The following is a 16,221-nucleotide window of genomic DNA, read 5'->3' as shown; positions in this document are numbered from 1 at the left end:
ACTTTAGGCAGAGGCGTAGGTATATCTCACTCAATCAATGCACAATGTACTTTTTTTAATCTTGCTAAAGCGAATACATCCTCTTAATTAAAAGATTTTCTATACTTGCTTTTGTGTTGTATTTCTTTTAAACTGGAATGATTTCTGACTATATTTTTTCCACTTTTACTTTGTTAGGCGGTTAGATACTGGATTGCAAAGCTGTGAGATAACCATTAGATTTCCACCTAGGAAAACTATCAGTCCTCTCAGATCCTAAACAACTCTTAAAGTGAGGTTTTAACCTTTAGAAAGAGGTATCAGGTCCATTAAAAGCAGTTGCACTACTTTTAGTTTTGTAGCTAATTTAAATGTTAGAATGAATCAACCATGCAATGCAAAACCCCAGATCCCTTTGTGTTGATCAGCTTGATGCTGCAGTAGCTTTGAGGTGACGGAAAGCTCCTCTTGAGTATTTTATGGTTAATACTATAGGACAAACTTATTAATAATGACTGCTAAAAGATTCACCTAACTAGGTGCTCGGCTGCAGGATATTTTTCTACATTTCTACAAGAATTTAAAAAAAAAAAGCTCCGCGTTTCTCTTCTCTAAATGTCTTGAATCCGATCAGTGAATGCACTCGCTATCCACAATGTCCTTGAGCACAGACATCTTCACTGCCAGGGGACATTGAGTGTTTTATTCACTGGAGGTGTCTGCATGATGGTCGATCAAGGGGAAGAAAGGCCTGAAACTCATTCAAGCAAACTTGGTGAACAGAGACGAGCACACAGATCGAAAGAAAGCCAACAAATAATGACATCAATTAAACAGCTGGAATGGAGAATATCCCAAATGTATTCAGATCACCCACTTTAAGTTGGAGACTGTTTTATCTAAGGGACTAAACGCACAGATATTTTGCATATTTTTAATATGAAAACGAAGACGTCAGGTTTTTAATGTTCAAAGTCTCATTTAGTCTGATTTTTTAAGCAATTTGAAAACACAGATGTTAGTAAAATACTCGGTTTTACTTTGTCGTTATTTGTAAATTAATTCTTTGTACGCTTTGATCTTGGTGCTTTGCTAAAACGGATGTGGCAGTTGCTTAAGTTTCTAATCAAATATTAGCGGTCTATAATTATCGGTAAATGTTAGCTTCATGAACGCGTCACTTCTGTTTTCGTTTGTTTATCTGCTTTTTCAATGACAGACCTGCTCATTTATCGCTCCACGTGTGTTTTCCAGCGAAATAATTTCCAAAATGGGCGGAAACACTCGCGATTCTGGCTTGCAGGCGTGGGGTGGGGCCTTGATAACGTATGACGTCTGAACATTTCTCCAAAACAGTAAACTTACCTTTAATTTATATTCGTCATTTGTTTTTGTCTTTTAAACTTCGAGAGGCCGAACCAAAGCACCTGACAAGTGAGTTAGTCCGAGTTGCCGCTGTTAGCAACATTTAAAAAGCCTGATATTATTTTAAAATGAGAGCTGCGAGGACAGCTTTTCCAAGGAAGGGTTAGTTTCTTCAGATTTTTAAAGCGACGTCTAATCGGAGCATGCGCACATGATCAATTGCTCTACCTAGGTTTCTCTGGTAGGTCAAGGTGGCAACATATCCTGTTAGCGGGAGCGTAGAAATGAATCAATCAATATCAGTTTTGAGCTTGTTCAATTAAACATCCCTCATTTAGGAAAAAATGCACATAAAGCAGTAATTAAAAAAAAAGAAAAACACAAACGTCTGATAGATAGATAGATAGATAGATAGATAGATAGATAGATAGATAGATAGATAGATACTGATTTTTTTTAATTACTTAAAATATTAATTTATTAATTAATATTAATTTTCAAAAATCTTTTTGTGTAGGCTAATATTACGATATCCCAGATTTTGTATGTTCTTAGTAGATTTACTTTTGATTCAGAAACCTTAGTCTACACTGGCACCTCTTTCAGAAGTGGAAAACTGCACACAGAGCCCACTCGGAAGTCATGAAGTTCATGACTTGTTTAACTGCAACATATTTACTGCACGTATTCATGTAAATTGAATGTGTTGTTGTTGCTGTTGTTTTTTTTTTTTACCTCTGGAGTGGATGGCAGGGTGCTCATGCTACCTTTCGGGTTGGTCCTTGAGGGTCGGGTTTAATTTTACGCAGATGTGTGAAATGCTTAACAATCACACATGGTGTTTTTCAGAAATGGTACCGTTTGGATGCCCTGTCCATCCTCCCGCGTTTCTTCTGGCTTCCTTCTCTTTTTATCTTAAAGACAGCGTCGTCATGATCGTGGCACAAAAATATTTCTTTCTACACTTAAACGTCATTTTATAATTTTTAGAATTTTCTAATGCATTTTTAAAAAATCGAGTGTATTCACTGCAAACACAACACTGTATCCTGAACTTTTAAGTACTGCCTCCTGACTAAATCAGACCACGAGGAGGCGCCAGTAAGCTTACTTCAAGCGACCAAATGAACGAAATCTGCCGTTCAGTGCAAGGCCAACTATTGAAATGTGCACAAAGTTGACACGTCGTCCTACAAAAGCGTTTGAACCTTTAGGAAGATGAGAATTAAATGTTTATTACACGCCGAGTGCTGGATCAGTATGATAAAGAAGATGGAGATCTTTGTGATGTAGAATGTGTACAGGTTATAGTAATTAAAAGATACCTGTGGGTCAGTTATAACTTTTGGTGTGGATAAATATGGAAATCCCATGCGTTTAAAAATCCCCTGAATACTCTTTGTTATAACCTCCAAAAACATGATATTAAATGTTACATCTTTCACATCCAGCTAATATGACAGGGTATCTTTCTCACCAAGACAGTTTGTAGGCACACATGTAGGTTTTTTTGTTTGTTTGGGGGGGGTGCAACTTTAGGGAAATTCAGTATAAAGACTTCCCAAATAGGCTGATAAGGGTTTACTCTTAAATACAGGAATCTGATATAGGCATCTGGTTTGCACAAAACTGCTTCACCAGCTATATGTTTTTGTTTATCCCTCATATCTGGACACGTGATGGTAGATTACAGTGAAAAACAGGTTTTGTTAACATTTGAGTCACATATTCTGCTTTCACTTCCCAAACGCTGCCTGCGTTGACACCTTATTTAGGTCTCGTAAGGTGTTACTTTCAATTTCGCTAAACACGAGGTGATGTTGATTAGATGTAAAATCTTTCCCTGACCAGTTGTTCACCACATAATCAGGCTGTGACAACTGATATGACACTTCTGTCTTTTGTGGTAACATGTCATTGTGTAGCCACAAGACTTAGAAGTAGTCCTCGTATTTTAGATTGTGAGAGCATCATTTGGGATGGTGCACTCTAAACACTTCTCCACTTGCATACCTTCATACATCAGCAATTTAAAAAAAAAACAAGGGTGGAGGGCTCTGTGTGATTAAGTAAAACTTTCCTATGCTGATTTCAGCTCTTGCAAACCTTTCAGAGTTAAAGCAGCCAACTTATCCTTGAATTCCATTTGTCAATCCCGAAGGTAAAAGGGGAAAAAGGAAAATCCCTTCTCCCGCTGCAGAGGTGTGGGTGGTTTTGAATGCAGAAACAGCCTGGAGTCGTCTCTCCGCTTTCCTCCATGGTAAAGAAAAAGACAGCTGTGAAAGTTGAAGGACAAAAGCAGCTGGGATCTGGGGCTGCGCTATATTTGCAGCTGCAGTTTCTGGGTAACACACAAATACTGTTGATAAAACAGGAAGGATTACATCACAACTGTCTTATGTTTTAAGACAACAGTCAGACGTTTCTGTTATATTTTCATCAGTGAGTGTTCAATCAAACCTTATTATCTACACCAAAGATGACAGACTGACTCAATCGTCTCATCGTTTTACTTTAAGGCACCTGTATTAAAGGCTTTAACTCAAGTGTCTCCCTTTCTTCTGCCTAGGCACAATTTTCTCATAAATAACTGTATACAGGAGTGTAACCACTGTTTATTTACATGTTTAGCAATGAATAATAACGCCTCTGGGTTATATACAGACTCATTAAAAAATACATGATTTTTATATAACAAATAGCATTCTGAAGAAAATGAGAGGAACCTCAAACATTTCTTTGTTTTGTTCTGCAGAAATCTTGAAAGACACAAAGCTTATCCAGCTGAGTTAGAGTCACAGTACACTGGTTCTTTTCTCTTCAAGCCTCAGATCGGAAATGACAGTTCAGCCAGGTGCAGAAATATTTACCAGTAGCTCGCAATTGGCACTACGTCTCAACATCCTCACTGGCTTTAAGAGCTGAGTTTTTATAAGCCAGGCCAATACTGTCGTTATTATTCCGCCGTGCTGGTGCCTGCTCAGATATTTGGCTGCTCACTGTCTGTCTTTTTCTCATCAGAACATTCATCATTTTGGAGCGGTAGTGATCCCCAGCCAGGAAATACAATATGGGATCAATGCAACTGTTGATGCTGGCCAGCGGCCTGGTGATCTTGTAAGTAAAGTTTACTATGTTGAGGAATTTACAGTTAAGATCCAGCACACGGGCCGTATAGTAGAGGGTCCGTGTGATGTGAAATGGGACGAAGCTGACAGCAAACACCACAAGCACCACGATGATGAGCTTGATGGATTTCTGACGTGAAGCAGCGCTCTGCTGGCTTGAAGATATTCCCTGTCTGGGCTGGCACAGGGCCCGAGCCATCAGGCAGTAACACACCATAATGACGACGAACGGGATGCCAAACAGCAGCACCATCACAACAGAGCTGTAGTCCACATACTCCTCGAAGGCCTCCTGGCTTGTTGTGTCATGGCACAGGGTGTCATTGCCCCTCCTGGAGGTGGTGACAAACATGATATTGGGCACCAAGCACACGGTCACCACACTCCACACTATGCCGCAGACCAGGTGTGCATGGCGACGCTTCACCAGGCTCATCATCTTAATAGGGTGGCAGATGCCGAGATAGCGATGCACGCTGATGCAGGTGAGGAAGAGAATGCTGCAGTAAAGGTTGGCATAGAAGAGGAAGCGTGCAAGTTTGCAGGCAACCACACCGAATGGCCAGTGACTCCGGTTGGCATAGTAGTATATGAGGGTGGGCAGGGAGAGTACATAGAGGAAGTCTGACAGGGCGAGGTGGAACATGAACACTGTACTGGCGTTCCAAGGACGCATCTTCACAAACAACCATAAAGCTGCAGCATTAAGCACAAAGCCGAACACAAACACCAGACTGTAGGACACTGGCAGCAGAATGTATTTGAACTCTTCATCAAACTGACAGCTCGAGTTGAAGATCGAGATCAGCACAGACCGGTTGTGTCCTCCTGAGCTGCTGGTGACCCTCTCCATAACTATGAATGACCTGTGCGATCAGCTGTTAAAGCTATCAGATGACAAAACCTGCGAGGAAAAAAAGAAACACTGAGATATGACGATTTTTAAATCGTGTAACTGTAAAGTTCACCTTTTTTTTTCGGTTGGTAGCTGCATATTTATCCCTCAAGGGACCAAGCTGTTTTAGCAACTGAAATGACAGAGTGAGGTAATTTATGGCACCGTTGTTTTAAACAGGAAGACTTTTTTATTGGCTCTGTATGGGTTTATCTTATATATACAGTTTCTTTTATCTATGATGGATTCCAAAAATTTCTATGGTAACAAATTATGTTTTTTTAAACGTTTAACTCAAATCATCAAAGCTTCTGATGTAGTAAATCTTGTTTAGGTACAAGATTCACTGCAAAACATCACTGAGTAGTGATTAGAAGTAGAAAACCACAATAAAATCAAAATCAACAAAGTTCAATGTTAAAGAGTACATATATCTCTGGGATCACAACTAACGTTTCCAAACTTTTCCGTATCTTTAGCTAACTTTCCATCATACCGATACTGGAAGTAGATTGACAAAATCATGGTAGGAAACACATTTTTAAGATTTAAAAATATCACAGCAGCACATATAAATATGTCACCGTCTTCAGTTTAAATGTAAAGAATTTGCCCTCTATAAAATGTTGTTTTTAGAATAAGCTACTGGTGGGGATGGTGCTTAGGTGGTACAGCAGTTTGTCCACTAATTGTAGGTTTGGTGGTTCAATCTCCAGTCTAATTTTGTCCTTCTGAGGCAAGAAACAGAACCCCAACTCTGTTCTGTTGCCAGGCCAGCACCTTGCATGGCAGCTCCACTTGCACAAACTTGTGCAGGTGGGTGACAGAGACATTGTAGAACCACCAAAGATGCATTATAAGATAGAAAATAATCTGAGATTAATCAGCAATGAAAATAACAGTTGTGGTAGTACAGTTAGTCTGTGGAGGAGTCACATTTTTTTTCTACTGGAATCATGTCAGAAGCATTTCAGTCCTTCATTTAACTTAAAAATCATAGTCTAAAAACACTGGGGGGGGGGGGCTTAAATGGTCACTATGCACAGCAATATCCCTTCAGAAAGTAAAATTCAACTAGTTAACTACTTAAAGGCTAGTGTTTGGAAACAATAAACATTATATTATAAAACTATATTTTTATTATCGATTTATGTATCACCTTAAGGTTAAAGGTGATAAGCGTGGTAACTATATAAACGGGGTAGACCGTATTTCACTGGGAAATCTATCGGGAAAGAAGTGCAAAGTTAGATGTAAGGAGGGTTTAATAAACTGTATCTAAACAGAACTTCCATCGGTTTCTTTCCATTGCTGTTGGTTGATCATTTAAATCTCCTTAACCTGAATAAGAATCTTAGATGTGATTTTACTAAAGCTCCGCATATCCGGCTCCGCACCTTTCTCTAGAAGCACGACATGGTAACTTCACTGCTACTCACCGCCCAACAGGATCCTCACAGCCGTGTTGTTGTTGCGGATCGCGATCCCGTTGTTGCACTGTGGAGCTACGGAGAGTTAGTTCGCTTAATTGTAAGTTTCACTCTCAGCCGTGATCCAGATGTATGAAAAAAACTCTGCTTCTCTCATTCCGTCACACTGTCCACTGCCTCTGTGATCCAACCCACGCGCGTTAAGCGGTCATTAATGCGCAGCGACGAATACACTTCTCGACATTTTAACTCCAACACAGTTCGCGCGGAATGATAGATGGCAGAGTGTGGTTGAAGTGGGAAGTGCTGAGTGGGCAAGCTGCCACTCGAGATTCCTGTTTTTGCAGCTATCGAATTAAAGAAACACGTGGAACTGCTACTAGAGTTTAATTCGGGGACAAACATGCCCATGCATGTATGGATACAGTGATCAAAAGATAGTTTCCCGTCGCTCCGACTTACGAAGAAATGCAGTGTTGTGCAAAAGTTTTGAACCAACCCTTTATTTATTTATTTATGAGGCGGAGTTTTAGTCTTGTGCAAAATTTGTCCAGTCTTTTCACGTTTTTCTTTGGACATTGGCTGCTTTTTCACTCATTTTCAGTGCTTGTACTTGACGGTTTTCAGAAGAATGTCGTTTTGTTTGTTAAGCTCCTTACTCAGGAAATGTGTTTTGTGTCTAAACATAACACAGCTTAACAAGGAACCAGTTTTTAATCTTATCTTTATCTGCTTCGTTACTAGCAGTCAACAGTCAACTGTTCTATTTGTTCCCCCTTGTTTTATTCGAGTCTACCAAAAAGATAACCCAGTTTGATGCATAGTATTTTTGCACTATTTTGCAAGACCTGAGAGATTTGTCTGGCCCTTTAGTCACTGAAGTTTAATCAGAAATGGTCTCAATTGAATGACGTCTGTCAAGAAGCCGCTCTTAAGGAAGGGAAACAGAGAGAAAAGCTGAAATATGCCAAACTACACAAGAACTGGAGTGAAATTCAGTGACAACAGATCTAAATGATGAATGACGAAAATGAACATTTTTGGTTCAAATTATTGTCAGTTCAAATTAAAGATCAGGAGAGAAGCATGACAGTGAGTGTCTACAGTCATTTGTAAAACACTGTGGGTCCTCTTTCGTGGTTTAGGGCTGCATTTTGGCCCGGGGTGTTGGAAGTCTTGTCAAAATTTATGGAAATATGAACACAGAAAAGTATAATCAGAGTTTGATCCACCTTTTAATGTCATCTGGAAAGTTTCTGATTGGCAATAGCTTCGTTTGTCAGTATGGAAATTATCCAAAATATACTGCCATTGCTGTAAAAGCTGGATATATAAATACACAATGGAGAATTATAAGTAATCAACTTCCCTCAACAGAACCTGAACTTTGACATTACTGAAGCAGTGTGGGATCATCTTGACAGAGAGCAGAACAAAAGGCAGCCAACATGCAAAGGAGACCTTTGAAAGTCCACCAAGAAGCCTGGAGAACTATTCCTGAAGCCTACTTAAAGAAAAAGAAAGAAAGAAAAGAAAGTTTGCCTAAAATCATTCAGGCTGTGTTAAAGAATAAAGGTGGTCAACTTTCAAGCTTGTTTGAATTGTTCCACAACTCCACGTGTTTCCACAAGTATGTGCACATGTGGGTACTATACCTCAGGCAGTAGTGCAGGTTGTTTACTAATCAGAAGGTTGGTGGTTTGATCCCTGACTGCTCCAGTCTGCATGCCAAATAATGCCTGTGCAGGTACTGCTGCTAGTTGTTAATGAATTCAGCCAGGTCAGAGTAGGCCTTGGGATTACTTTGTCCCCTTTCACTAGGAACTCTATTCAGATGTCTTTGACTTTTATTTAAAAAACTGTATCTGCTGCCCAGCAAGGATTTCATGTTTTCTTAGTTTAGGCCAAGCGCAAAATAAAAATCCTCTCCCACAGGTGTGTCTTCCATCGGTCTCAGTACTGACCAGGAAGCCAGCAGACTTAAATTAAAAACATTTCTCGCAAAAGCAACATGGGATCTCGCAAAAGTACTAGGCTAATGCTTATATACCTTCCACAACACAGAATAGCCTTGCCCTTTAACACTGTAGTTCTTTACATTTTATTTTTTTTGTACATTTTACTTCTAATTTTGAAAACAGACGCTTGTAGGAGTTAACTTTGTAATGTAGTATTTCTCCACTGTCATACTGCCACTTGATCTTTAGTAAAACAGCTCAGTAATTCTTCCACTGCTGGCATTGTATGTCTGAGATGAGACTCATTCCCATGTCAAAACTTTATAGCAGTCAATACTGAAATGTTATAGGAGATAATATTTGAACAGCCCATCTGTCAGAGGAGTCACGACTTTATAGCGGTGTATCTTCCTTGAGTTGTTAGGGATTAAGTTATTCCTCTCCACTGCATTCTGGGCCAAACAAGATTGTTAGGGCATGTAATGATAGCTGGATCATAAAGAAATAAAAGCAGGTAAGTTGTCCAATAATGCTGTTTGAGACAGGCAATAAAGTAAGATGAAATGAGGCAAAGTTCCTAAACCAAAGTTTGGATGATCCACACACTGAATATCACAAGATAAGATACTGTATTGCAATAACAGAGATAATAGCAAAGATATTTTGCTATTATATTAATCGCCATTTTATGATCTGTTCCCAGATAGTCCAGACAGAGCATGCTCCTTGACTCAGGTGATATGCAGAGAGACGATCTCCTTGCATAGTACAGTTGTCTGATTTTAAAGAGGAGTCAGTTATACTTTGACAAAAGAGCATCAAACTGATTTTTTTTTTAAGCCAGTTAAAGATCTTTTAGGGGAAATGAGAATTAATTTACATGAAAGTAGAACCCTCTCAAATAGAAACTGTTGTTCTTCACCCAAAGGTTAATATGTCAAAGACACAGTAACCATGTTTGATTGTGCGTGTGTGCGCGGGTCAGCTTCCTGGTGAATGTGTCTCCATGCGGGAAGGTCATCTTGTTGGTAGCAGTGCAGAGTTTCTGTGTACAGAAGAGTTTGGGTGATTTAAATGTCTGGAATGTGAGTGGGCCACTAACAGAGCAAGCTCCTTATCGGTCAGTTAAGTGTCAATGGATACGTGAGATGTTAACGCATCAGACTGCAAGAAAATTCTTGAAAAACACAGTCATTTTCTTACTAACAACCAGATGAGAAAAGCGATCATATTTTCATATGTGTACTGCAAAAAAAAAAATATTTCAGCATAAAGACCAGACAGGACAAAGCAACTAGACTTCCTGTATTCAAAGATAACAAAACCCAGAAGATTTAAAGATCAGTAACGAAGCTTTGTTTGTTTATTCCACGTAGTACTAAAGCGAAGAACTCTCTGACATTATAACACTAGTGGTTTATGTTAGGTTATTTCTTTTTTTCTTTTTTTTTTTCTTTTTTTTTAAATGACATCAGAAACAGCAGTATGCGACATTACGTGATGGCAGAGCTTCAGTTCATCCTTTGTCATTTTTTTTTTTTTTTTTTTAATAAATAGGACAGGGGGAATGAATGAGAGAAAGGGGGGGAGAGAAAGAAAGAAAACCAAAGGGGAGAAGAGACGGTGAGAAGGGGGGGGAAGAGAGAGAAAAAAAAAAAAGAACTCCTGGGTCACCTGTATGGAGAAAAAAAAAAAACAAACAAAAAAAACAAACAGAGGAGACAGCAAACAACAAAGAGCAACATAATAATAGAGAAAACAAAGCACCATCACAATAAACTAGCTAGTCATAGATATCAATATTTACTAAATAATAAACGATATTGTGCAGCACGCAAGATAGACAGCGCACAGTGTGCTTTGAGGCAGCAGCCAAGAAAGCTTTAGTCCGCGTCTGTGAATACCCATGTGTGCATACCTGTGTGGATCAGCATGCTTGCATTCCAAAGGTTTCTCCATGTAATGATCTGCTAGGGAGTGTGGGGGGGCCACAGCCCCGTCCTCCAGGGTGTGAAGCGGGTATGGAGGAGATCAAAACTCCAGACATCCAGAGGCCCCCAGAACACAAGAGACCATGGAAGACCAACAGAGGGGCAGCCGCGCCACTGTTCCAGTAAGAGCTGAGGAGAGTCCCAGATGAGGGCTCGCCCAGCAGCCGCGGAGCAGAAGTCAGGGGGAGTTGCAGTGACGCGCCCGTGAGCTCCGCCGGCCCCCAGCTGTGCCTGAGTGACCGAGCCCCAGGCCGAGAGGCCGGGGGCACCCCACCTCCAAAGGGGCCCGAGCGAGCCCCAGGCCCCAGGCCCCGACAAGCGGCCGCCAAGGAGTGAGCCGGTGTGTACCCGGACGCCCACCCCCAGACACAAAGAACCACCAACACACCGACACCTGAGGGAGTCCGCCACCGGCAGGGGAAGTGGTGGTGGGTGGAGATAGGCCTCCAAACCTTGGAGGGCCTGAGGTGTCCCCAGAGAGGTGGCGTCTGATACCCAACCTGACATATAGACACAGACATACAGGCACACACAGACACAAACATCCATTCCCACCCTCATGCTCTCATATGCACTCACTCCACACTCAACCAACGTGGAGACAGACATAAAGAGACGCTGTACACACAATCACACTCCCCAAGCGTACTCTACAAACCGGGTCTAGGTACCCTTGCCCCTGGAGGGGGGAATTGCACCCAGACCCAGGTGGTGTTACCCTTTTCCCTGCGGTGGGGAGAGGCAGACCACCCCGACTCCGCAGCAGCAGGGAGGCCCCACACCCCAGACCGCAGTCGGACGGCCAACTCCTCCTACTAGCCCTCCCGCTCCAGCAGGCCGCAGAGAATGGGGGTGGGAGAAGACTCCAAACCTCCCTCCACCCGCTCATTGTAGTGTTGATGCATATGTGTTCTAAGGTGCAATTAAAACCCAGGAGGGCATGGAGCTACCTGCCAAGGAGCAGCAGGTAAGCGCATAGTCCCTCCTGCTAGCCCTCAATGACTAAGTGTATTTAAAATTGAGAGGTGGGCAACGACGTCAGGGGTGAGGTGTACACCCTGATGGTAATTTGGACTCCGTGATTGTGCCCACCCCCAAGATCCTATATGTATGTGTAATGAGAGTGTGAATAATGTGAATGTCTAAGTTGTGGGATAAAATTGAGGCAGAGGCAGCCAGAAGGGGACGGGGGGGGGTAGCCTCCTCTGCACCCTGGTGACATACCCCACTCCAAGGCCCTGCATGTGTGGGTGGTTGTGGAGGAGCGGAAAGAGGGAGGCAGCTGGAGATGGGGAGGGAAGGAAGGGAGGGGCAGGTAACCCCTCCCTGGGGCCAGCTCCCCCGCTGACCCCAGTAGGCACTCCCACCCTTCGCGACCCGCCAGGGAAGGGGGGCCCAGGCCCATCAGACCGGGGCCCAGTGCAGTAGCGCCCTCCGGCTCCACAGAGCCCTGGACAGTCCACCCAACCCCACCACAGAGAAAACTGCACCCACCCCACCATCCACACATCTTCCAGACTACATAAGACGGTAAACGCCCAGGCTGAGATCTTCCTCCACCTCTCCTGTATCTCCCCCTCCTGCAGAGAGTTCCTGAAGAGAAGAAAGCTCCTGCAAGATGTGACCATCCCCCCCACCAGTTGAAGAGCCCCCCAGGCGGCTCGACGCACCGGCGGCACCCTGCTCCAGGGCCGGGCCCCCATGCACCCACCCGCCCACAACCCCAGCAACACACCAACCAGGACCCAAGCCCCCGAGGCCCGGCCCGGGCCCCAGCCCAGAGACGGAGCGCCCCCAGAACCTCACGCCCATCCCGGACCCACCCAGGGGCAGCCAGGTTGCCAGGTCAGTAACCCACGTCCGTCAGCACAAACCCTCCCCTAGCCCCGCTGCACGCAGCCGCGAGGAAACAGTCACCTGAGAGCCAACAGAGCCCCCAACCGGACGTGACCGCTACCCCGGGTTGAGCCCCCCAAGGAAGATGCCTCCGCTATTGCTATTATCTCCTTAACAGAGATAATAGCAAAGATATTTTGCTATTATATTAATCGCCATTTTATGATCTGTTCCCAGATAGTCCAGACAGAGCATGCTCCTTGACTCAGGTGATATGCAGAGAGACGATCTCCTTGCATAGTACAGTTGTCTGATTTTAAAGAGGAGTCAGTTATACTTTGACAAAAGAGCATCAAACTGAATTTTTTTTTAAGCCAGTTAAAGATCTTTTAGGGGAAATGAGAATTAATTTACATGAAAGCAGAACCCTCTCAAATAGAAACTGTTGTTCTTCACCCAAAGGTTAATATGTCAAAGACACAGTAACCATGTTTGATTGTGCGTGTGTGCGCGGGTCAGCTTCCTGGTGAATGTGTCTCCATGCGGGAAGGTCATCTTGTTGGTAGCAGTGCAGAGTTTCTGTGTACAGAAGAGTTTGGGTGATTTAAATGTCTGGAATGTGAGTGGGCCACTAACAGAGCAAGCTCCTTATCGGTCAGTTAAGTGTCAATGGATACGTGAGATGTTAACGCATCAGACTGCAAGAAAATTCTTGAAAAACACAGTCATTTTCTTACTAACAACCAGATGAGAAAAGCGATCATATTTTCATACGTGTACTGCAAAAAAAAAAATATTTCAGCATAAAGACCAGACAGGACAAAGCAACTAGACTTCCTGTATTCAAAGATAACAAAACCCAGAAGATTTAAAGATCAGTAACGAAGCTTTGTTTGTTTATTCCACGTAGTACTAAAGCGAAGAACTCTCTGACATTATAACACTAGTGGTTTATGTTAGGTTATTTCTTGGCTGAAGTCTTGTTAACACTTCATGAGGCTGGCAGACAACAAACACGCACACACCTTTGTGCTAAACTACGTTAATTGGTGGCAGCCTCATTTTTACTGCATAGTCATGAGAGTAGTTTAGATATCATATAAATGTAACGTGGGTTTCTTTTTCTTTCTTTACTCTGTTATGCTGCTGTCTGCTAAGTGGCAGTTTTTTGTATGTCAGCTTAAATCCATATACAGCAAAGCATGTGACTTTAAAAAAAAAACTTGTTTTACAGCTAAAGCCAGCTGTTTCATACTTTGAACTTACCAGCACTCCTCTGGTGATGACATCACTACAATTAGTAGGTCACTGACTTAGTGGTGACTGACACATGCCTGCTGTTAGTACATGTGTTTGGCCGTACTGGAATAAGTAACTACCTCAAATGAATGCAACTGTTAAAACCTGAAAAACATTCACACGCCGGGGATTATTTGTTGCTTCTGAGTCAGCTTCACAGTTGTCTCACCTCTTTCTGCTGTAATGTATCATTTTACCTCATAATGTGTCATTATAGGTGAGCTGGCAAAAGCAACTCTCATATGTTTTGGGCATAATTTCAGTCTGTACGGACGTATCTGATGTGAAGTGCTGTGCTAAAGATCATTTCTTGATCATTTGCTGGGAAAATTGAAAATAGCTGCAGCTATTTACCATAGTGAAACATGTGCAACCTTTCATGGCAATACGATGTGTAAGACAACATCTGAGTTTGTAGGATTCTAACAAGCTTGAAAGGCGATATTTGGTATGACCACCTTTATTCTTCAAAACAGCTTGAACTCTTAGACAAGCTTTCTTGTTATTTCTCTTAAGTAGTCTTCAGGAATAGTTCTCCAGGCTTCTTGAAGGACGTTGTTCCGTTCTCTGTCAAGATAACAAATCTGGTCATATGTGTTGTTCCTCTCTCCTGACCCCTATACTGACAATGATTTGACAGAAAATTTTCACATTTGGATTTATCATTCTGCAAAATCTGCTGCCACATATTTTTGGTTCAGTTCTTGTATAAGTTGGCATATGCCAGCCTTTTCTCGCTGTTTCCCTTTCTTAGGAATGGCTTCCTGACAGACATCCTTCCACTGAGACCATTTCTGTTTAGGTTTTGGCAAACATTAGACAGATCCACAAGAAGGTCCAGATGCATATCTTAGGTCCTCTGTCAGGCCTTTTCTTGTTTTTTTTTCTGTTTCCTAAGGATATGACTTTCAGATATGGTCCATCTGTCAGTTTTCTCAAGTACACACTGAACACTATGTTGCGAAATGCAAAGTTTTCAGCTAACAGCTTTTTGTGAATCACCTTGGTAATGAAACTGTGTTATCTGAAATCAGAACAAATTATGTGTTTTTGAGGCAGGCTGCTAGTAACAATTTCAAATTGTTTCTTTGCTAAAATATTCTGTTTAGGCGCAACAGTGGTTACTTCCTTGAATTAAGTGCCTTTGCTTGAATATTTCACAGGTGAGTGTTAAGTAGCTTAACAAACAAAAAACCAAAAGAAAAAAAAAGGCATTCGTACAATTTGTACAATGTCCCTCAGGATATAAGACGGAATCATCTGTTTGGCTTAGACTTTATCAAAGTCCATTATCATGGCATCACTAAAGAATAAATCTTCCACTGCACACATTAATATAAGGTCATTGTAAAGGAAATTTGGTTGTATATCTGATTTTACATATTCTATACTTGTAGTAGATGATTTTGACTGCAATAACCCCTGTGCACTTCAGTACTAGGCCATTAAGTAGGCTATATCAGACAGCATTCAAGTAAGATAACACACCATGATCTGTGCAATGGACGGCAATGGAAGCAACTGTCTGACGGCATGAAATGACATGCAATTGCTTGGTGATAGTCAAGAGTTGCTTTATCCACTTTATAAAAACTGCATGAACCATGCACAGTGGGCATATTACAGATTAAGCGGCAGGATAATAACAGTATAGGACAGTAAACAAAATGACATATGGCAGGCCTTTTTTGTATCAGCTTTCCAAATGAACTTCCAGTAGATACAGATAGATTTTATGCTTCGTGGGTTTAATAGAGATGCTTTTAAAAGCTCAGGCCCAGGCTCATTAATAGCAGTGTAATGGAAACAGACAGCAGAAGGGATGGAAGTGGAAAATAAAACAATAACTTTTTATGAACACTGGCAATTGAAAGACTATAATATTATAGTCATTTAGAATTCACTGACAGTAAAATCAATGAGACCTTAATACCACAAAGCAATATTTGTATACGCGTCAGTAATGAGAAATGCCTACCAAGGACTTCCATGGATAACATCACGCTCTGGCAACATGGATGGAAGAATCAAGCAGATTGTGCAACGCATGCTTCCTGTGTTCTCTTTGCTGTGTTGACACACACAATCTATTGTTACAGTACTGATGTGATAAATGAAAAGTTGACAGGGCTGTAGTAATGTCCAGCTGGCAGCCTGTCTTACTTTTACTTCTAACAGTTCTTCCAGTTGTAACTGAGTGAATTATGATATTTTGTACCATTAATGTTGCCCGTTTCTCTATTTCAGTTCCAGGTCCTGGGCAGATTCTCGAGAATCCTGCGTCGGTGTGAAGCGTTCATTACTCCTGCAGCGCACAGATCCTCCTCAGTGATGCCACTG

At 41.9% G+C, this 16,221-nt stretch overlaps 3 protein-coding genes and 1 long non-coding RNA gene across 11 annotated transcripts in view; 1 reads left to right on the top strand and 3 right to left on the bottom strand.

Annotated features, from left to right (window-relative positions):
• sox3 (SRY-box transcription factor 3) overlaps positions 1-1,538 on the bottom strand; it is a 17,773-nt gene extending 16,235 nt beyond the window's left edge. For 3 of the 4 annotated variants that reach the window (XM_082556472.1, XM_082556474.1, XM_082556475.1), the window contains exon 1: positions 1,201-1,288. The gene's annotated coding sequence lies outside the window, so the exon portion shown is untranslated. Of the gene's footprint in view, positions 1-1,200; positions 1,289-1,344 lie in introns of those variants that run through there. The other variant, XM_082556473.1, reaches the window with a different exon arrangement.
• Positions 1,327-16,221, top strand: LOC309720047. Of its 2 annotated transcripts, XR_014280403.1 has the most exons (4): positions 1,340-1,413; positions 3,506-3,604; positions 4,366-4,461; positions 16,129-16,221. It is a non-coding gene; the product is annotated as an uncharacterized lncRNA (long non-coding RNA). The 2 variants fall into 2 exon arrangements; XR_014280402.1 differs by lacking the exon at positions 3,506-3,604 and having other exon boundaries at positions 1,327-1,413.
• On the bottom strand, positions 3,940-7,249 carry LOC309719988 (P2Y purinoceptor 4). Its single transcript, XM_082556455.1, has 2 exons — positions 6,807-7,249; positions 3,940-5,376 (listed from the first exon to the last, which is right to left on the bottom strand). Exon 2 carries the CDS (start codon positions 5,323-5,325, stop codon positions 4,234-4,236), a length of 1,092 nt encoding a protein of 363 aa, XP_082412581.1. The 5' UTR covers positions 5,326-5,376; positions 6,807-7,249; the 3' UTR covers positions 3,940-4,233.
• inppl1b (inositol polyphosphate phosphatase-like 1b) overlaps positions 15,439-16,221 on the bottom strand; it is a 28,721-nt gene continuing 27,938 nt past the window's right edge. For all 4 annotated transcript variants that reach the window (XM_082556341.1, XM_082556340.1, XM_082556343.1 and 1 more), the window contains one exon: positions 15,439-16,218. In XM_082556341.1, the coding sequence (XP_082412467.1) occupies positions 16,125-16,218 (94 nt within the window). In that variant the 3' untranslated portion in view covers positions 15,439-16,124. The remainder of the gene's footprint in view (positions 16,219-16,221) is intronic.

The sequence above is a fragment of the Aulonocara stuartgranti genome (assembly GCF_965226115.1).
Source record: "Aulonocara stuartgranti genome assembly, chromosome: 2".
NCBI lineage: Eukaryota > Metazoa > Chordata > Actinopteri > Cichliformes > Cichlidae > Aulonocara > Aulonocara stuartgranti.
The sequence above is the reverse complement of the archived record's forward strand: the minus strand, read 5'-3'. Positions and strand labels throughout refer to the sequence as shown.

Coding starts and splice junctions, on each gene's coding strand:
- LOC309719988 (XM_082556455.1), bottom strand. CDS start 5,325: ATGGAGAGGGTCACCAGCAGCTCAGGAGGACACAACCGGTCTGTGCTG.